The 22259-nt window shown below is 42.0% G+C and overlaps 1 protein-coding gene across 1 annotated transcript; it reads left to right on the top strand.

The window, feature by feature from the left end:
• The first annotated feature begins 1877 nt into the window (after positions 1 to 1877).
• LOC137273797 (sodium-coupled monocarboxylate transporter 1-like) lies at positions 1878 to 16733 on the top strand. The gene is made up of 15 exons (XM_067806655.1): positions 1878 to 2700; positions 3414 to 3479; positions 4279 to 4330; positions 5111 to 5178; positions 5802 to 5956; positions 7087 to 7227; positions 7479 to 7608; positions 8112 to 8200; positions 8420 to 8544; positions 9970 to 10040; positions 10362 to 10448; positions 13115 to 13314; positions 14438 to 14538; positions 14673 to 14788; positions 15859 to 16733. The coding sequence occupies exons 1-15, from the start codon at positions 2356 to 2358 to the stop codon at positions 16015 to 16017; spliced, it is 1905 nt and encodes a 634-aa protein (XP_067662756.1). The 5' UTR covers positions 1878 to 2355; the 3' UTR covers positions 16018 to 16733.
• The last annotated feature ends 5526 nt before the right edge of the window (positions 16734 to 22259 follow it).

Genomic DNA, 22259 nt, shown 5'->3' with positions numbered 1-22259 from the left:
GTGTCCACCAAATCAGCGACCCTTATCAGAAAAACAAAAATCTTCACACTTGTTCACATGCACAATCGAATGGTACCCAGATCTTCGACGTAAGGACTTGAATCAGGGTACATTTGAAAAACATCTTGCCACAATGTGTGACGCTCTGTTGTTGATGATGATGTTTATAATAATTTCGTCGTTTCCGTTGTCGCCATGTTATACTAGGGACAACACTTGTCGGTAAAGTACCAGTTAGTAGTTTTTCCGACAGCGAGGGTTTGAATCCCAGATGGGACTAAAGCCACCGGGGATCTAGTGTCTACCGATCTACACAGGCCGAGAGGAATCGCATCAGTGGGGTTCCCTTGAGAGCAAGTCAACCCCAAGCTGTACACGTGACGGTTCGGGTTAGAATTGATCTTCAGTAACCCATGTTTGTCGTAAGAGGCGAATAACGGGATCGGGTGGTCAGGCTCGGTGACTGGGTTGACCCCCGTCATCGGTTCTCAGTTACGCAGATGGATGATGTGGATAACTGGATTGTCTGGTCCAGACTTGATTATTTACAGACGGCCGCCATATAGCTGGAATATTGCTGGAATATTGCATAGTGCGGCGAAAAACTAATCTCATTCCCTCACTTTACCTCACGCTCGTTTATCAATGACAACCTGACTCCGCAGAATTTGTAGTGTACTGGTAAATAGCAATCCCAGCTATAACATGTTAAGCGTCATTATTCGTATAGTTGTATCTTTTCGGATCCCCTCACTAACCAACCACCTTTTATATTATAAGTCAAGAACCAAACTGGCACATTTATACCCATACTAAAGAACGCGGGTACAGTCTATTCTTAATTTCTACTTTCCGCATAAAAATTGTACATCACATATGCATGAATCACCAATGCATTTGCACGGGACGGATTCATACATCTGTACGAAGCCACACATTTTCGTGGTCTGCGGTTCATGATCCATCGATGACGTAGTGGTTCCACGTGTCACTGGAGGGCAGTGGCGTAGCCTAGTGGTTAAAGCGTTCGTTCGTCACGCCGAAGACTCGGGTTCGATTCCCCACAGTGGTACAGTACGTGAAGTCCATTTCTGGTGTTCCCCGCCGTGGTATTGCTGGAATATTGCTAAACGCGACGTAAAACCCAACTCACTCACTCACTAATGACCATGGGAACCCTCAACCTAGTCAGTGGAGGTTTCCACGTTGGACCAGTATGGCGCGTCGTCACTGACGCCGACCCACACGTCACACATGACATCAGCGCAGGAACAAGAGACAAGACGATGGTTCTACGCACCAGGGAGTTGACATTGTGACAGTCGCGGTATGCATTTGTCAATTTGATGGTGGCCAAATAATAATACGACGACGACGACGACGACGACGACGACGATGATGATGATGATAACGACCAAAGTAAATGTGATGATGATGATTTCATAGAATTTAGGTGCACTTTCAAGGTACGTATCGACCAAACAGTTGACCAAATCACTAACAGCAATATTTAAGGCATAGACATGTTGAGTTGTATTTAGACATGCCAGCTATTCAGTTGACTGTTTGCAGGATTAATGATACAGATCAGACTGTTCGGTCAACTGATGCTGTGACACTAATCTCACGGTGATCTTCCAAGTTTCGACGTCCTCTAAACAATTATCTTCGTGGGTTAGTTGAAAAGCCTCTAACAAAATCACCCTCGAATTATATAACTCTGCTGTCATAGATAGAGTTCAATCCTTACAAGAACTTCATATACAATGGTTGAAGAGTCTGTCATTGTTTTCGTATGCTGCCGTTAACATCTAGGGCGTTTGTATAGCAATGTATAAAACGTCTCTTTATAGACACGTGAACTCGAGGTGAAGGTTGTCCGGCATAGCCACAATCGCATGCGTCTGTGACTTCAGTCAAGGCTGTTCTGTACAATCGATGTTGTGATTTGGGTTTATAAACACAAACAATCGTAACGCTACAAGTAAGAGCGTTTAAATTCTATGACACCAGGGATGTACCCGAAGCACGTGACCTCTCGAATTTCCTTTGCGTTATATCGAGGAGCCGGCGGCGTATATAGAGGCATATAGGAAACCAACTGTACTGTATTCGTATTTGTTTGGGACGGATAGGGGTCATAGATGATGCCAGCCCACGGATATCGTAACATCTGACTGGGACCTGATCATTTTTTGTTTCAAATATACGGATATGGTGAAGCTGGTGGTATAAACTAGAATAATGCTTCCGTTGTGAACGACTCGGCTCGAGCCAAGCTGATATTCATGGACACTTCTTTGATCACGATATCGGTAAACTTCTTGTTTGGTAGTATTATCATCTTTCACAGCCATGGCAACTACCTTCAGCATCCTTGACTACTGCATCTTCATCGGACTTTTAGCAGCGTCGGCTCTTATTGGTGTGTTTTATGTGCTCAAAGAGAAATGGCAGACGAGAAAGGCGACAGCAGACGACATTTTGATGGGAGGTCGGGAAATGGGGATATTCCCAGTGGCCATGTCCCTCATCGCTAGCTATATGTCTGCTATCACTGTGTTAGGAATACCCACTGAGATATACCTGTTTGGGACCGGGTATTGGATGGTTGCTCTGGCTGGCATTCTCACATATCCTGTCACATGCCATATTTTCCTTCCGTTTTTTCACGACATGGGGTTGTCGAGCGCCTACCAGGTAATGTCCCTTCATTTTATTTGATTAAAAGTTAAACATAATACATACTAGATATGATAGGAAACGATAAATGATTGAAGTACGCACCCGTGTTTGTTGGATGAAAAGGAAAGTTTTAACGAAATTGCTATTCGATGATGATGTTATTTTTAAATCAGTTATATGGGACATTCTCTCTATTATCTTAGAGCATGCCACCAAAACGAACCGATTCGCACAAAAGTTATAATTACACATTTACGTGTATAAGATCATTTTTTCTTGAATGTTGTAACTGTTAAATGTCTACCTTGAAACGACCACGTGTCTTTCATACACACCTGCGTTGTGTTATGTTACGTGCTAAACTTAATAATATTTGTTGCTTACTGTAGTTTTTAGGAGTATAAGATACATACTGCGTTGATTACGTTATACAGATTTGTTCAATAGTAATATTCGATCGAAAAGTGTGCTTCACCTAATCTACTTAGCGGTGGCGTTTTCACTCTACTCGCAGAGTTATCTCCCTTAATCGCACCAGTACCCACAGTTTCCTTAATGAGATATAACCAGGATGAATTGACGATCTTGACTTTCTTCCAAATGGGAATGGTCATGATCTAAATGTTCCTATCGCGTGAAACGTATACGTAGCAATGTATCCGAAATTCACTCACTCACTCACGAACCACACCTGGATGAAATGTCATTACTTCTAAATCTTGTTTCAGTATTTAGAACTGAGATTCTGCCGAACGGCGAGATATCTCGCCTCAGTGATATTTACAATAGAAATGGTAAGTGCAGTTTGAGCATTCTTCTCTCCAAAGGTAAGGGGAAAAAAACCCGAAATACATTGACGTACAAATACAAACAAAATACAAGGACTTTGGTTTGTTTGTTTTTTTTACACAAAAAGCCCAGTCGAAATATCTTGATAAGTGTACACAATGCATTCTACTCGTAAAAAAGTCACAGTAAAACGACTGAACTCCTTGTTATTTGTTTATTTAAGATAAAACTTGTCGGGAAGTTACTTTTGTACGTGAGAATATTTTTCGGGAGTCGGGACATTACTTAAATGCTAAATGCTAAAATTTGTTTGATTTTCTGTTTGCAAATAAGACTCTATGTGCACGCATCAAAACTTTTAGACACATAACTATACAGCCTTAAGTCACACCTTGAAAACGGCATAATCGGGACTTCTGATTAAATTTGGTGATAACTTTGATGCATTCGTGGAGATGACAATTTTCTATAGTTTGGGATCGTGTAATGTCACCTCTGTGAGAATGAACGGATGGTCAATGTAACTTCCAGGCTGTCAGTGTCAACAACATTCGTAGTTCCCTATCTTTCTGACTTTGAACAGCCTAAGTTTCTTTATACTGGTCTTTCAAGAGATTCAAAACAAGTAAGCTCAATTCCGTGATTTTCCTAATGACTACTTTCAATAATCTTTACTATCAAACTATATTCTCTCAAAGGTTATATATGTTTGAGCGTGTGTTCTACCGTGTGCAATTATCTCTTTTGACTGATTTAAATATCAATTGCTGAATGTACTGCTCAGTGTATTTGTTTCACTTTCAGTTACTGTATATGGCTGTTGTTTTATATGCTCCCTCACTTGCTCTTAATCAAGGTAAGTCACCGTCGTGTCACGATATTTTGATGATTGGCTCCTTTGTAAAGGAAATAGGGAATAGCATATCTCCCTGTTGCACCCCTTTTGCCTAGAACCACGTACCCAAATATTGCAGAAATTCACACCGATTCTTAGATCCTAGAGAAAGCAGTTAACTTCAGATTTGTACAACGTTCGAGGTCTAGCCTTATTTTCATCTCCTCGTTTCTGGATGTTTATTATCTTTAACTTTAAATGGAATATTGAGCCATATATCCGATTAACTACCACGTCCCTAATGTGAGGACCGTCTTTACCTCAAAATCTTACAACTTTAGAGTCCTTAGAAGAGAAAACAATGATTTTCGTCATTCGTAACATCTTGCCAAAGGTTTTAATGGCATCAACAAGTACACATCCTGGATAGAACTGGTCTTGGGTAACCCATGCTTGTCATGGGAGACGACAAACGGAATCGGTCAGTCTAGATGCCTTGTTTCACATATGTCATCGTATTCCAAATGCTTCGTGTTCGTATTCCAATTGCAATTGCTTATGTCGTTGACCGCGAGACTGTGTCGCGCAAACTCGATTATTTACAGCATTGGTGCAAATACGACATATATGACCCTGTGTGTTATATAATCTGTTATCATTTTAATATCTTCCAATTTTAAATCAACAATAACATACTGGCATTGAGGACTGAAGTGTGAATCCATGAATATTGATGTTTCTGAGTCCTGAAATTGAGTTAACACTTTAAATTTAGATAGTAAGTTCTTCATGTTTTTTCAGTGACGGGACTTCCTCTATGGGTGTCAATTGTCACCGTCGGTGGTGTCGTTACCTTCTACACATCAATGGTAACGTATAGTCCACATCCATAGCAAATAAAGTGCTTTCAACTTGTTTACACTTTCTTCAGGAGATAAATACAAAGGTATTTTTATTTCTCGAATGCATTAATTTTTTCTTTTCATTCACATATTAAGCATCATGTTTAAAATGTAGGGATGTTTCTGAATATCAGATCGGCGTTTCACATTTTAACCATGTGTGGAATTGGAGACAAGCTAACGCTTCATTCACTGTTTCGATTTGGATAGTACTTTCTCCACATGAAACTCCTGTTTGATTATCTGTATGACTACCGCGCATGCCCTTTCTTTGTTTCGGGTTAGAATTGTTCTTCAGCAACCCCTGCTTGTGATAGAGACGACTAAAGCGAAGGATGGTCAGGCTTGATGAACTGGTTGACACACATCATCGTATCCCAGTTACGTATCCCAGTGTGCATGCTGTGTGCAACTGGATTGTTTGGTTCAGACTCGATTATTTATAGACCGCCGCCATAAAGCTAGAATATTGCAGAGCGTGGCGTTAAACAACAAACCAACCAACCAAACCCCTTTTGGTGTCTCCGCACTTCTGTAGTTACTGAATATTAGAAGCAGTATTAACCAATCTTCACTCACAACGTTTCCAGGGAGGTCTCCGCGCGGTATTGTGGACAGACACTTTACAGACGTTTATTGTCATTGGCGGCCTTATCGCTCTCATCGTCATCGGATGCCAGAAACTCGGAGGACTCGCTCACGTTTGGGAGGTTGCTGAACTTGGAGAGAGGATAAACTTTTTAAAGTAAGAACCTATGTTCTCAAAAGTGTGTCAACACCTGGTGTCACCACTGATATTGCTTAAGCCATTCATTTAATATCCAGTGTTTTGTTTCACACACCCAGTGGAATATCGACGCAAAAGCGAGACTGGTTATTCCCAGTCATTGACCTGCATGGCGTTTCACGTTTTAAGACGCTCGCTGTGAAGAAGATAAAACTGTGCAATCAAATGGCCGTTTAATAAATCGTTTCTGTGTTCTTTCCCTGTAACAACAACAGCAGCAGTAGCAGCAGCAACAGCAACAGCAACAACAACAGCAACTACAAGACTACAATTCTGTTTTCGATTGTATGTTCTGCTTGATACGTCCAATCATGTACCGCTAGTGTATGACACAAAGGAATTCTCATATAGAATAAGAATATGGATGACGGCTTCTGTAATATTAGATTACTAGAGTTCTTGTATCGTTTGCAAGCGTGAAACATGAAAACACTTGAAAACGATACAAGAACCGGTATCGAAACGTCGTGTTCTAGTATTAAAGAAGTTGTCATCCCTATACCTATTCTATTTGACTTCCAGCCTCTAAATATGCCACTCAAACAAGTCAAAGGAATTCTCCTTGGGTGCTTTTGGTCAGGTGCTATTCTAGGTCTGCAACCTTTTTAAAGTCTGGATCGATGAGTACTATCTGTGATACTGCTGTCGACAAATCAGCTGCAACAATTGATCTATCACTGGACAGTACCTAATAGATAAGATTGCCTGTGAAGATTCCTGGTGAGAATTGATCATCAGGTTCCCATGAGGGGCGACTAACGGGATGGGGTGATCAGGTTCGGTTACTTGGTTGGCACATGTCATTCGGTTCCCACTTGCGTAGATAGATGTTCATGCTGTCGATTATTTACAGACCGCTGTGCGGCATAAAATTAAAGTCACTCACTCTCTAACAGAGATGTAGAGTTTATGTGCTACGATAGTAACCTAGTGATATTCCGACATAAATCCCTGTTTCACGCGAATTTGTTTCTGGATTTGTCAGCACCATATCCCACACGTCCAATTATTATCTCAAGTTTATCAATCATGTAACAAGTAAACGTTTTAATTAATATCCAAAAATAACTATCCTTGCTCCTTGTCAGTTTTGATCCGAGTCCTTTCACGAGACTGACGGTGTGGGGAGCTGTTTTCGGCAGTTTCATTGGTCAGTTGACGATCTATGGAGCCAATCAGACGATGTTACAGAGATACATGTCCATCAAGAACGTCAGGAACTCGCAGATGTAAGTTAGATTTGAGAAGAAGAATTAGTAATAATTCGCGCGAATTGTTGAGCACATTGGATGAAGTTTTGCAATTCTTAATTTGGCATAAGATAATTGAACACGACAATGTCATCGGTCGTGTTCGAATCTCAACTGATTTTAATATTAACAACACCTCATTTCTGATTTCAATTTATGTTCGTTATTCTTTGTGTCCCAGGATTGCTTTTAGGACATGATTCTTAAATGATGTATTTCGTTTCTGACAGCGCCCTTTACATCAGCCTTCCCGCCACTTTCCTGCTTATCTCCCTTGTATGCTTGACCGGCCTTGTGATTTACGCCACCTACCGGAGCTGTGACCCCTTGTTAAATGGGCAGATAATCTCAAACGATCAGGTACTTTCTGAATTACTCGAATCAAAGATTCACCAATACCGGAACGTCAGTATCAGCATCATCTTGGAGCTCGGATCAGCATAAAGTCATGTTTCCTGGTGGGAGCTAACAAAAACCTACGACTGACAGAAAAGGTGACTTAATTTATAAATGCGTAATTGTACAACCTGATCGCAAAGCTAAAGAGATTGTAACCCCCAGACCTAACACAGACTTACGACAGTTGTAGCGCCATTTTTGTTTTCTGTAAAGCGTTACCCACGTGGCAAGGCTCGTTGTTGTCAGTGACTGAGTTAAGTTTAACGCCGCTTTTAGCACTGTTCAAGCAATATCACGGCGGGAGTCACCAGGCAAATTGCTTCATTACTAGCGGTTTCACCGACTTACTAGGCGACTTACGGTGTTACATGATCAATTATTTACTGACTTTTAACGAAGGACTGACTGTCTCACGGCGTTTCAGTGATGCCCCCTCACTCTCTCATCAGTGTTTTTCTCCTCAGTTACTTCCCTTTCTGGCAATGGACACCCTAGGTCATATCAAAGGTGTACCCGGGCTGTTTGTGGCTTGTATTTTCGCGGCAGCTCTCAGGTGTGTATCTACACTTACTACCAGAACAAATGATATTTTAATTCCACCAGCTGATGTGAAAAAAGACTCAATAGTTTTCTTTTTTCCTCTCCAAAGCGATATTGTAATGTAAAATAAAATAAAATATTTCAGCACTATCGACAAGCGAAAAGTAAACGCGTTCACACAAATGGCCCTCATGACCATATTTTTTCGAAACGTTTTGTCGCTTTCCTACAGTTCAGTATCGTCCTGTCTGAACGCAACGTCGATCACATTGTTGGAGGATATCGTCAAGCCGTGTCTGGAGACGTGCAAGACGACCTTGTCGCCACCAACAGAGGCCTGTCTAGCAAAGCTACTAGGTAGAAAACACCGGGTGATGTGAGAAAGTAGTCTTTCTCACAGTCTTAGAGCCACATTATTTCCCCTTCTGCCGAGCCATCCCTGCAATGTAGTCTGTCTCACAGTCTTAGAGCCACATTATTTCCCCTTCTGCCGAGCCATCCCTGCAATGTAGTCTGTCTCACAGTCTTAGAGCCACATTATTTCCCCTTTTGCCGAGCCATCCCTTCATTGTAGTCTGTCTCACAGTCTTAGAACCACATTATTTCCCCTTCTGCCGAGCCATCCCTGCAATGTAGTCTGTCTCACAGCCTTAGAGCCACACTATTTCCCCTTCTGCCGAGCCATCCCTGCAATGTAGTCAGTCTCACAGTCTTAGAGCCACATTATTCCCCCTTCTGCCGAGCCATCCCTGCAATGTAGTCAGTCTCACAGCCTTAGAGCCACATTATTTCCCCTTATGCCGAGCCATCCCTGCAATGTAGTCTGTCTCACAGTTTTAGAGCCACACTATTTCCCCTTCTGCCGAGCCATCCCTGCAATGTAGTCTGTCTCACAGTCTTAGAGCCACATTATTTCCCCTTATGCCGAGCCATCCCTGCAATGTAGTCAGTCTCACAGTCTTAGAGCCACACTATTTCCCCTTCTGCCGAGCCATCCCTGCAATGTAGTCTGTCTCACAGTCTTAGAGCCTCATTATTTCCCCTTCTGCCGAGCCATCCCTGCAATGTAGCCTGTCTCACGGTCTTAGAGCCACATTATTTCCCCTTCTGATGAGCCATCCCTACAATGCTGAAGCTCGAAATTAAGAAAGCCGGTTTTATTTCAGCTATGCTTCCAGTTTAAATGTGGTTATTTGTTACTATCAAAATTCTCCATATTCCAAGAGTTAGCGTTAATCTAGAGAGAATGCTGTGACTCTTTACGTTTTACGCTGCAGTCTCGAATCTTCCTTCGATATCATGGCAGCTTTCAGATAATCTCCGCCAGACAAACCAGTCAGTGAATTTGTGAGAAAACAGCGGATCATGCAGCACACAGTCTGCAAAGTCGCAGTCTGTCCATGAGATCTAAATTCATTGTTCAGCTTGAAAATTTTAGGGCTGTTAGAAGAGGTAAATAAATAATGCAATTTAGGAGTGGTCAAACGTAACATGTTTAATAGTTTCTCAGGGTAGAAGCCGCTGTGGATGATAGGATTAGGACTAGGATTAGGATGATAGGACTGTGTGCTGCCGATTTGGTTCCTGAGAGTGCAGGTGCGCGGGAGAGCTACGTCCAGTACGCACCCCAGAGACATATCGCGGGTTCGAATCCAGCTTGTTCTGGCCCTGTCTTTGGTTTGTCAGGAACATGCGCTCGCTCACCCATGGCTAAATATTAGTAATATGTAAGGTTCTGGAAAGAGAGTCATTCATACGTTTCTTTTGGGTATTCTTGAACAGGGGTAATTGGAGGCGGTATTGTCATCGGATTGGCATTTTTGTCATCAATTCTTGGGAACACAGTTTTACAGGTGAGACGCTTCTGATCATTATCCCCAGACATCGGTTGTATTAACAATATTTGAAAACATGACCCTTGTCAAATTGTTAAAATAGGACTCATGATCATGCATAACTCTCCATGTAGATTGTCTCTAAAAAGATATAACAGTTGCTTTTGTAGTGTATAAACATTTCAGTGGTTGAACCACCTGCGGCAGGACACAGAATTATCCCACAGATGACCTTCATACTTGCTCATCTTGTGACAGGGTTTACCATTTGGAATGACAAAATACCCTCCATCACAGAGGATGATGTTGATACCTCTAACACGATCTTCCATGTTTCAGATTATGATCACGGCGCTAGGGATGGCAGGCGGTCCTCTGTTGGGGCTCTTTCTCCTTGGCATGTTCTGTCCTGGGTGTAATTCCAAGGTAACCAAAAGACACAAACACACGCATCCTTAAGAGATACTAAGGACTAGCAGAGACCATATAATATTATATGGTCTCTGGGTCTATGTATTGGCTGTCATAGAAAGTTTTGTTTTCTTGTTAAAGAACAACTGCTATGTGAATATGGTGATTAATAATTATGCTGTGTATAAATGACATAAGCGGATCTAGAAATTTTCAAAGAAGGGGTGGGTGGGGGTTCGGGGTTGTTACGATCTTTGACCCTTTATGCCTTCCCACCTCTAACTCCATACCCATCTTGACCGAGTTGAAACTCTCGTACCACTTGTATTAACTTTGGACAAGATGGTGATACCCAGTCAAGAAGTGCGAAGGACATCTTAAACCGACCCTAACCTCATAAGGGCATCAAGTCATCTTGATTACAAATATCCTAGAATAAACTACTGGGCAATAGAAGCATATCACTTTTAAATTAACGTTTTCGAGCCGAACGGGACAGAGCCAGCGGTATGGCGGAAATAGGGGCCTCACAACATCACTTTGACACAACATCACGCAGAGTCTTCAGTTGCAGCCATGCATCCACCTGCAGCTTGTCAGACACAAGACCGTCCAAGAGCGGGTGGGCCAAGGGTTACCACGCCAGCTGGAAATCGCTACATCCGAAAAATACACCTGCGGAACAGATTCGTCACAGCGACGTCAACAGTCTCGGTACACCCCATCGTCAGATGAACTGTACCACGACGACTCCGCTTGGGTGGCATCAGAGGTCACAGTCCCTTTCGTGGAATAGCCCTGACCCGTCCACACTGTCAACGCAGGTTGCAGCGGGCTCGAACTGTACGTCAGTGGCAGCGACGTGATTGGGACAGAGTTCTGTTTACAGACGAGAGTCGTTTCAACCTCGAAATGGTGGGCGAGTTCTTGTTTACAGACTTAGGGGGTGAGAGACTGGCGCCAAACTGTATAAGAGGTGCACCTTCTTGATGGCGGCGGTGTCATGGTATTAGGCGGGATTTGTGGTCAACAGAGAACACGACTTGTCATCCTTTATAGAAATTTGGCTGCTCAAATGTACAGAGACGAAGTCTAGAGATAACTTGTGTTTCCACTTACATGACAGGGTTTGATCTTGCAACAGGACAGTGCAAGTACGCGTACTGCCAGGCTCGTACAAGACTCTCTCAACAACGTGAACATCAACGTATTGCTCTGGCTGGCACGATGTCTGGATATGAATCCGACAGAGCATCTCTGGGATCATCTCGACAGACAGATGAGACAACGGAAACCTCCACCAGCAAATCAACAGCAGCTCGAACAAGTCCTCTTGGATCTGTCATCCGGCGACTATCGCCATCCATGTAAAATACTCAGCAAAACCAGCAATCGACCAAAGTCAGAACCGCATTCACCAGGATGTAAATTAAGCAGACGTCAATTTCGATGGAGGATTTTTCTCAGGCCTTTGTACAGACATCTACCCCAGTTTTGAACCGATGGATAGATGGAGAAGACGTTTGGAGTTAACCCCCTTGTCTTGTCACTGGACGACTCGTTTCATCTTCACCGGTTCTCATTCGTAACTACTCGCGATCCCTTTTATCTGTGACCCACATGAAGACTCGTACCCGTATAAAGTCTACGCAGTTATTGCCACGAATCGTGGCAAACCAATAAAAGCGCGCGTAGAAAACTTGAAATAAGTCAAATAATTTCTTTGCGATTATCGATATTCATCATTATTTCCGTGATTACAAAATTGTCCTGTTATCTATTATAAATTTCTTTTGAGCGTTTTAGACACGTCTATAAATTCAGAGTTATCTTTCCTTGAAAATAGTCATAGACTAGTTTCATTTCGTGCCCTTTTGTGCATAGACAAGGCCCAGTCGTAAATGGCGACGAGAGGAGTACGAGTCGCCATCCGGCTTGCTGGAATGACAAAGGTAGTGGTTTTCAGACATTCGTCACTACTCGGCCCTTTCCGTAACCTCCAAGAAGACTTGGTTACGAATGGTTCCGAGACAATAGTTTTCACGCGTATTATGCTAAGCCATTATAGTAAGAACTACAGCTGTGGCTTTGCTGAAGTGACTTGCATTTAAATTACACAACTGCGAACAAATATGAACAGTCTGTACTGTGTAAGTTTACATTACCGGATTGACGCACATACTGAAAAACGACTTTAAGATACAATTAAGGCCTGGGGTGATATGGGTCTCGGTCCTTTACCAGTTTTGAGAAACCCACGATGGTTCTGGCAAGCGAACCCATAAACGTAGTCAAGACGAAACACTGATCTCCCAAAAGTCTGCAAAATGAGACCCGTGAAGATCCTGGAGCAGAATAGGCCTGCTTGCTATGAAAGCCGACTATGCTTGTCGTAAGAGGCGACTAACGGGATCGGGTGCTCAGGGGTCGCTGACTTGGTTGACACATGTCATCGATTCCCTATTGCGCACATCGAGGCTCATGCTGTTGATCACTTCATTGTCTGGTCCAGGTTCGAATGTTTACAGACCGGAACCATATAGCTGGAATAATGCTGAGTGCGGCATAAAACTAAACTCACTCACTCTGCACAAGGAAGGGCAGCACCACAGACACTTGAGCCACTGTTTTCCTAAAGTAACGAACTTAGTTTTAAAGTGATGGATTTGATTTGTTTTCAGGGAGCAATAACTGCCACAATAATCAGTACAGCGGTGACGTTCTGGATTGCGATTGGGTCCTTTGTAACACATGCGCCTCAACCGGTGCTTCCGTTATCAACATCAGGGTGTTTCGTCCACAACGAAACTCGCACATACACTCACCTCAACTTAACAGTGGCCACCCCGCAGACTGAAGAAGGTGTTGTTGAGGAAGACTGGTACTATGAAAGTTATTAACTATTGTCACAGTACAAACCATTGCACCATATCTTAAATTTGAAATGAAATGACCACGTGTCGATACTTATGTGAGCGAGGGGGTAAAATATTGGCAATTGCCTGTAAGACTGAAAATTTTCTGAAAATCTCATCTTGATGCTATTGAAAGAGGGAAAACAATTTGTTCAGGCCTGCTCCTGCTAGTTACAGTGAGCGTGTGAGTGAACTGGGTTTAAAGCCACTTGTAGCATTACTCCAAAAACGACTTGGCGCCGGGACACCAGAAATGGGCTTCAGAGATTCTAACCGTGTGGGGAATCGAACACTCCCCCCTATTCCACCTACCATCCGTGACACTGCTGCTGCTTAAATGTCTCTTGGTTAGAATTTCCTGGCATCGTTTACCTATAGAAGTAAGTAGGTGGCACAAAATTCCACTCAAAGAAAGAATGTGTACTCTCAGCGACATGTGTGATGTTGGCGATGAAGTTTTCTCTGTCCTTGATTCAAACATCATCGGAAAAGTTATACCCCAAACCATGTGCTGTTGTACAGAGTGATCTTAGCGCTAAGGTGTTCGTAGCTGCCATGCCAACGGTTAACGAATCGTTTAACTGTATACGAATTTGTGTCGTAAAAACACTGTGTAATTCTATCATAGAAACTGTAAATCCTCCATGTAAACCATCCCGCCGTCCCATGCATTCTCAGCTGTATGTGTGTACCTCTTCTTCCGAGTATCCCGACCTGAGTCTAATAAAAGGCCTGTTCTGTAAACCACCACTAAACATAATTCTTATCTTTCTAATACAACCGATTAACCTCTGTTATGTTCTGTAGTAGCCCTGTTTACTCATGAATAATGAGACCACCTCGTAAGAATGGGAAATCCACATGAAATCGGTACACCAAGTGACAGCAAGAGTTGTATGATCCCAAGGGAGTTGAGATTGATAATACGACTTGCCGTTAAGACTGACATCCAGTGATCGAGAGGAAAACAAAGCGCCATTGAACAGCTGGATATCGGCGCGATACAAATTTTATGATGATGATGATGATGGTGGTGATGATGATGATGATGATGATGATGATGATGATGATGATGACATGTCATTACAGGACGGGAATAAAGCTCATCTACCGCCTGTCCTTCCTCTGGTACCCAACGGTGTCGGTTGGAGTGTCGATTGTGACTGGTGTCATCGTCAGTTGGTTCACTTGTAAGTATTCCTCCGCACATGCGCAATGTTCTGTGCAAAACGGAAATTCTGTTTCAGTCACATGTTAATTAAGACAGGCAGCCTTACCTTAACAGTGGATGGCTTCCTATACAATTTTTGCCGTTATCCTCTAGGTTGGAATGGCCACCACGTGGACGCCCGTTACATCTACCCCGTCTGTGGAACCCTGTGTTGCTGTCTGCCCAAATGTCTAGTCAACAGGTGCTACGGATCCTACCAGCGGGTACTTGTAAGTAAGACAGAGGTCTGGAACATCAGTAGGAAAGCTCTAACCGTACAAAATGCTGCTGTTAGATTTGCCTCCAGATCACTGAAATACTCTCACATGACTCCTGTTCTGCAGATATTACGCTGGCTTCCCACATCAGACAGAATCCAATAGATTAAATAGCTCCAAAGTATGTGTCTGAGCTGATCACAAGATGTCAGCCCAGCCGAAGCCTCTGATCTGAAAATCTTGCTCTTCTTGTTGTCCCACACGTTAGGTCCAGTACCAGACTTGGGATCATCGTTTCAGGTGGCAGGACCCACTCTCTGTATTCAGCTTTCAGTGGAGTTGAGGACAGTTAACAATCTGAACATTTTCAAATCAAAACTGAATTCTTACCTTTTCGTTCTCGAGTTGTTCGGAGAGAGCTACTGAACTGAAATTAGCGTAATATAAATGTTTGTAATATAAGATGTATTGCTGCTGCTGCTGCTGCTGCTGCTGCTGCCGCTACTGGTGATAATGAAAACTGTGTATCAGTATCATCTCGCTTCTGTGATGCGTGGGTAACACAGGCGTCTAAATATGCGTGACTTTTGTTGTTCAGTATGTCATATTTGAGCAAAGTATGTCTCCGTACCCTGCTAACCGGCCATGTGCGTGCCTTCCAGGGAGTATGTAACAGGGCGTTGAGTCATCCCACAGATGACATCCTTACCTTGCTAGCACTGTGACGGGTCAACTTTTTGGTCATGTGGACAAGGCGTCCGACTTGGGATCAGAAAGTCCTTGTTTCGAATGCCAGCAAGGGACTGGGACATATACACGGTTGCTGGTGGCACTTTACGAATTTAATAGTTTTTAATTACAGACATACATACAGACACATATTTTATTAGAGTAATGTAGGCCTCTGGCCTATAATACACATACACCATAATGCAAATATAAAGAATGCACACATGCTGGATGTAGCCATAGGGTGCGATTGAAATACAGGATCAGTTAGACTCGAAAATGTACACTGGTGTTACTGACACTTTATGAAATTAATAGTTTTTAATTACAACTGTTAATAAACAATGTTTCAGGGTTTCAGCTTGGGTGACAACGACATTGACCCTTCCGATGAAGAAGAGGTAGTGACGTCACATCGGAACACCACCTCCTCGCGAGAAACTGCGAGACTTATACCGTCCGACATTCGAAGTATGGGAAATACGGACTCTGGCGAGGAGAGCCCATTTTAGTCGCAGACAAATATGTATTTGTGCCTAGTTGTGTGGATATCGTGACTTTGACAAGTTTTAATATCGATGGAGACGTGGATTTCGGGTCTTTGTATGCCACGGTACAAACTCTCTACTCTAACCCTCACACTGACAAAGCAACATAAGAGACATACACACGTTTGACAGAATAGCCTTCCCAACAACTCAGAGGTTCCATAAATGCTCATTTGGGAAAGTTGTTGCTGAAACGTCATTTATTGTATTTAATACCCCCTTAGCGTCTTGATTATAATTTAATCTGTCTATGAAAATCTTTGATAAATACAATATTGTCTGTAGCACTAAGAATACGACTTTGACGATTATATTTGTTTATGTTTACCACCACACTTTGCACAATTGTTTGTGACGGCGTGCACGAGATAAAAAAACTAGTCTTGGATGATCCAGGGGCTGATAGTGTGAACACACCGTTGGATGTTATTAACAGAGCCTCTGCTGTTGTACGACCATCGGTTGCTTGAAACCAATTTTATCTTGGAATTGGTAATAATGGGAGATGAGTGGCAACATATTTGAAGTTTAGTGTTCCTGCTATTATTGTTTTGTTTTGTGTTGCATGCATGGACTACCCGACTATTCATTCATTGGCTACATATGTAGCTACATGTTTGAGGATGTACTGCACTAGTTACACATCACAAATTTACAATACAAATACAGTACTTGTGACGTAGGGCTTTAGTTGTCGGATTGTATCTTTGGGTGCGACGCTACTACGGTTTGGGGGAAATTAGTAGCGAGAGATGAAGAATAGTTTGGTGGAGAGTTTCCGTAGAAATTAGGAGAGGGAACAATCGATTGTTAACTGAACACTCATTTTAGTTCTTCTGGCTGATAGTCAATAGCCGCAGTCTAAGTAAACTTTTCCTCAGTACTTTTCCTTACACTCCACTATGAGTCTAACAAAACCTTGTGGGAGGTCGCTTCAGGTAACCTTTGAGATTGACCAATCACAACACAGCTTACCAAATCGCGAAAGTGGACATTCGCACATACCTTTTGAACTTTTTGTCTCGAAAGGTTTCGTAGCCGAACGATTCCGAATGCTATTTAGCGTACGCTCGCTTCCGGGTGATGTACACGGCGTACGTACAACCATGACAACGGTGAGTAACAGTCTCTGAAAATAGTGAAATATGATGTAATAGTAACAATGTCAACAGAAACCCAAAGCGTATATACTGCAGGTCAAATAACTGTGTTATATGCGGATTTTTGTTTGTGGGGAGACCTGTGTCAGTGACCTGAATATTTTGGAAGTCCCTCCGATCCCTAAATAGTAGCCGTTGTCTGATTGGTTAAATCTATTTAATCGACTCGCGTTTGATTGGACGGTCATTGGTCGCTCAATGGTTACCTGACGCGACCTTCTACTAGGTTTTGTTAGACTTAGTGGTGGGGTGTAACGAAACACACTAAGACTAAGTTTACTTAGACTGTCAATAGCAGATGCCTGCTCTAGTTGGTCCACAAGAAGTGCTGATAACACAAGTAAAGATGCGTTAAGGAACTGATATCCCTGTTAAGAGTAATCGTTGTACAATGGATAGCGATATGGTTTGCTGTGATTGCTACCATGACATTGTGGAAGCGAGAGTCAGTTAAAGACGTAGAAGAAGACAGATGTTTGGCAGATATTTGACACTAATTTCAACATGACAAGTGCATTGATATACTTAGCAATGTTTACGTCATTTGTGGTGGCTGTTCCAAGCAATGTTATGGAAAAGCTACTAACAAAACTAAACAGTCCACACTTTGACCTTGAAGGGACATGTCGTTTGGTATCACACAAAACAATAACTTCCTGGTGACTTCAAAATTCTCCACACACCTAGTTTTGACAGCATTCACATATGTCTGAATCTGTCGTGTTAATGATCAAGTTGCGTTTCCAGTATGGCATCCCCGCGACTGCGGAACTGATGTCGACCGTGGGATGTTAATCTGGTAAGTATGGACCCAGTATTCACTGGCCTGAAGCATCCCGTGGAGAGGATATAAGGTTGTTCTGGATCTGGATACGCTGAGATAGGAGCTGATGTTAAGGATTTCTGTAGATGGACAAAGGCTAGTTGACATTCCTCCGACCATTGAAAGGGAGTGTCCTTTTGGAGGAGATTATACAGAGCGGCTGCAAGTTTTGAAAAATTTGAAACACATTTTCGTTAATAACAGGCAAGACCTAAAAGACCTATCTGAAAGAAGGGTCAGTGACAGAAGCAACTTTACGACAACTGAGTTTGAATGTTTTGATTGAGAAATCTCATGCAAGTTTTACTGCTGACGTAGTTGATTAGACATTTGACACCTTGTAACGTAAGCTTCTGTATGCATGGATAAGGTTCCAAGAGAAGGGGTTGTTTGATGACAGCGCGAAATATGTACTGGAATATCTGCCTGAGAACTGGGTTGGATACTGACACTCCGTAGAGGTCGAACACGTCCTGCATTGGTTGCTAACAGAGAAACTGACATAAGGCCATCATGAAGATTGACTGTTCGTGCTGACAGATCTATGGTACTTTGTTAGTCTGCGAAAAATCCATACCAAAGACGACAGTGTGATGACAGTATGACATGTTGATACCAAGTGCAGCTAACCCAAGGACTGGATGTCGTTCGCCACCTACACCTAATATCTAGTGAAGTGAGACTGTTGTAAATTCCTATTTTCTTTAAGGAATTTCATGTGAATGCCACTAATTGTAGCACCTGTATCTACCGAAACTTTAATTTTAACCTGTTTGACCTTGATCTGGATTGTAGTTTTGATTAAGGGGGTAAGTAAAGATATTTATCACCCTCCGTGGGCACCTGTTTTAATTTGCTGATCTGTACCTGGTGGCTGGGAGACTTTAGGCGGGCACCTAGGAATTTGTTTATGTGAGCGGTACAGGTTCACAAGGTTGAAATAGCTATTAGTATAACCCTACAGGGAAATCAACTGTTGTGGACGCTGTTTATTGAATATGTGTTTGTGTGTGTGCGAACCTGCTTGCGTACTGAAAGACCAAGTATTGCTCTGGAGGGGAGGGGCCAAGAAACAATTAAGAATTGACCTACAAAGAAGCAATACAAATCACAATTACACATACAAATGTCATATACAGTACAGATACAATACAAATTTAATAATTGCACACTTACTATGACAATATGATACACAACAGAAGTAATATATTGCATAGTAGTAATGACAATGAAGACAGTGGTAATATTATTCAATGAGCATTCAACATACAATAATTGTAGTCAAGCTTCTAGCTCAATGCTCAGAGTGAAAATAACGATTTTCACACATTGTGAGTTTGGGTATGCCTCATGTCTTCATATAAACATAACTTCAAGATACAAAATGAGTTCGACACAACCGGGAATTCGACACATCTAGTTCGACACATCAGGGTAAAAATAATGATAAATATAAGGAAATCGGCAGGGACCGAGATGTCAGTTCGACACATCCGAGAATTCGTCTCAACCGAGTTCGAGACAATGGGGTTCGACTGTACTTCTATACTACGCTTCATTACTCCTGCTGTTTGAGAAGCATGGGAAGTCCAAGCTGTTTGTTACATAATTTCCTTTTCTCTCATAACCTTGTACGTTTTGATGACTTATTGTATTTCATATTTTATTACATATCTTCAATGGAGACGTCCCTTGCGAAAGCAACTTTCTAATTGTCTCGCGATACATTCCATGTTATTTTTTCTAGATATTTAAGAAGTGCTTTCTTTTACCAGTTATTTCTTGCTAGGAATTACATCTTATCCTTACCTCCATTGTGATCTAGTCTCAACACTTCTAAAGTAAAATCAGGGTTGAATTTGCTCTACCTGACCACAACATACAAGACATTCTATATTTCACATATATGACTAACCACACTGTCATTCCAGCTTGGAGCCTGAGACCATTACGCAGGCTAACCTGGTCAAGCTGGCGTAAAGGGTCGCGCTCTCTGGGAAACACCAATACATCTGTTATCCTTACATCATAGAGTCGACACACATGGTCAGTCCGAAAGTACTAAGGGTCAGTTAGACAATATAACAACCTACTTTAACATAAATCTTAAATAGCAACATTACCATCCAGGGTGACCACTGATACACACCTGACAACTTGGAATGTTGTGGAATAATAATAGGAAATCAAAAGTTTCCGTTCTGTAATTAATGAAAGCTTGAGGTGCATATATACGGCGGTCGGAGACGGCTACCTCACTCTGCCCTAGTTTCCTGTCTTATCTCGTCAGGTTTCGTCTCTTCCCAAATGGCGTCTACTTACTGCATAGACATATGAATATAGCACGACAGTAAATGTAAGCAAAATGGCAATGATGAACATCTCCGTGGACACTGCCGGTTTGAGATTAACGAAATAAGTCCCGGCAAAGAACATCGCCCTGCCTGCCACAAACACCCAGCTACAGTCCACAAGGAAAACACACCTGTTAACAGTGATACCTGCAGTGAAAAAGAAAGGGAACCGGAACCCAAAAAGTTCAATATTGTTTATGATAGCTTGATCAAACGAACGAGGATGAATATTTTGAGGTATGAAAATACAGAATTACACCACCACTCGTGCACGAAGCCTATCATCGGACACCCTACAATGGCGTACGGACACCCTACGATGACGTACGGACACCCATGGTAAGGAAGACGTTGCAAGGTTTATGTAACGATTTCGTTTTCATTAAGGGGAGCGTATGAAGCCGGTGCCGACAATGCTGATGAGCCTCAACATGCTGCCAGTTATTGACGACAAGCCAAAGCCCGGATATACGATCAGGTATGATACATTTGTGTTGGATATAGTTATGAACTTCAGCTGTCTGATATGTCTATTATTGTTCTAAGTCACGAACAGAATTAAATATTTCAAATAGAACATTTAGCAAAGCGACAAATACCAGTAACGCAATCCTTCATAAGTTAGCTGTGTTCTTGTGCAATTAGAGTGATTACCAACTAAGGATAATTATCAAGACTAGGTAATAATACAAAACAAAATCAATTACATTGATACATACATGTAGAAGTGAGTAAATCGTCTAACACGTGTAATATCTGATAAATAAACCAGTCAATACAGACAAGTGAGAGATGATAAAACCGGCCATTTCTTAGCACGTGTGTGCATCAATGGAGATGAGCCACTGACCCCTGGTCAACAGTCGAACTTCGACCTCGTGACCTCAGGCCGTCTAATCCCCGGAAAGTGACCATTGGTGTAATCTAGTCAGTAGGACGTGAGGGGCAGCCTCAGAGCTGATATATGGCTCGTAATGTTCGTCCTTATTGTCAAATACTGTCGGTTTTAAAATAAAAAATAAAGTTAGTCACCAGTGTTAATACAAACTATCAGGCGGTGGCACAGGTGAATATTCTAAAACTGATTGCTTGAAATGCCTCCTCACACCAAGCACTTAATGGATACACGGAAAGCTGACAGGGAAATATATCTGGCCCAGCCAATTATTATGTATACAATAATTTTGGCAATATTCGCTCATTTCGGCAAAATCTTTAGTGGATTTGTCGTCATGTATAAATGTGCTCGGATATTGCCATATGTGTTTGGGATTACATTAGACTGAACCGTATTAAAAATGTTAAAATATTGAGCAATTAATAGACTACCAAACACTGATCTCGAAAGGGGATGTACAGATTATACACAGGTTATGCTTACCTCAGCAGATTACGGCCATATGACTTGACGACGGTGTCCCGAAAGGCACAATTTCACTCATTTTCGATAATGGTTTGGCCTGTATTATTTAATAATGTATTGGGGCATTTGTATTATTTAATAATGTACTTGCCTGAAATTGATAATTGAAACTTTGAGACGATCAGCTCCAAAGCCGACAACACTTGCTATATATGGAACGTAAACAATTTGCTTCCTACTGTCGTTTGTCGAACTGGTTTCAGTAACAAGTTGTATGCAGGATATTCGAAAATAGCTCTCAAACGGACATAAATTCTGGTTCTATTGAAATAATATATAACGGTTTAAAGTCTCTTTTAGGCGCGGTCAGCAAGTGAGTGAGTTTGATTTTACGCCGCTTTTACTTATACTCCAGAAATCTCACTGAACACCAGAAATGGGCTTCACACCTTGCACCATGCGGGAACAAATTGATACTTAAAAGAAAAATATATTAGCAAGATATA

Source organism: Haliotis asinina, chromosome 2 (genome assembly GCF_037392515.1).
Source record: "Haliotis asinina isolate JCU_RB_2024 chromosome 2, JCU_Hal_asi_v2, whole genome shotgun sequence".
In the NCBI taxonomy this organism is placed as follows: domain Eukaryota; kingdom Metazoa; phylum Mollusca; class Gastropoda; order Lepetellida; family Haliotidae; genus Haliotis; species Haliotis asinina.
This window is presented reverse-complemented; position numbering and strand designations above follow the sequence as displayed.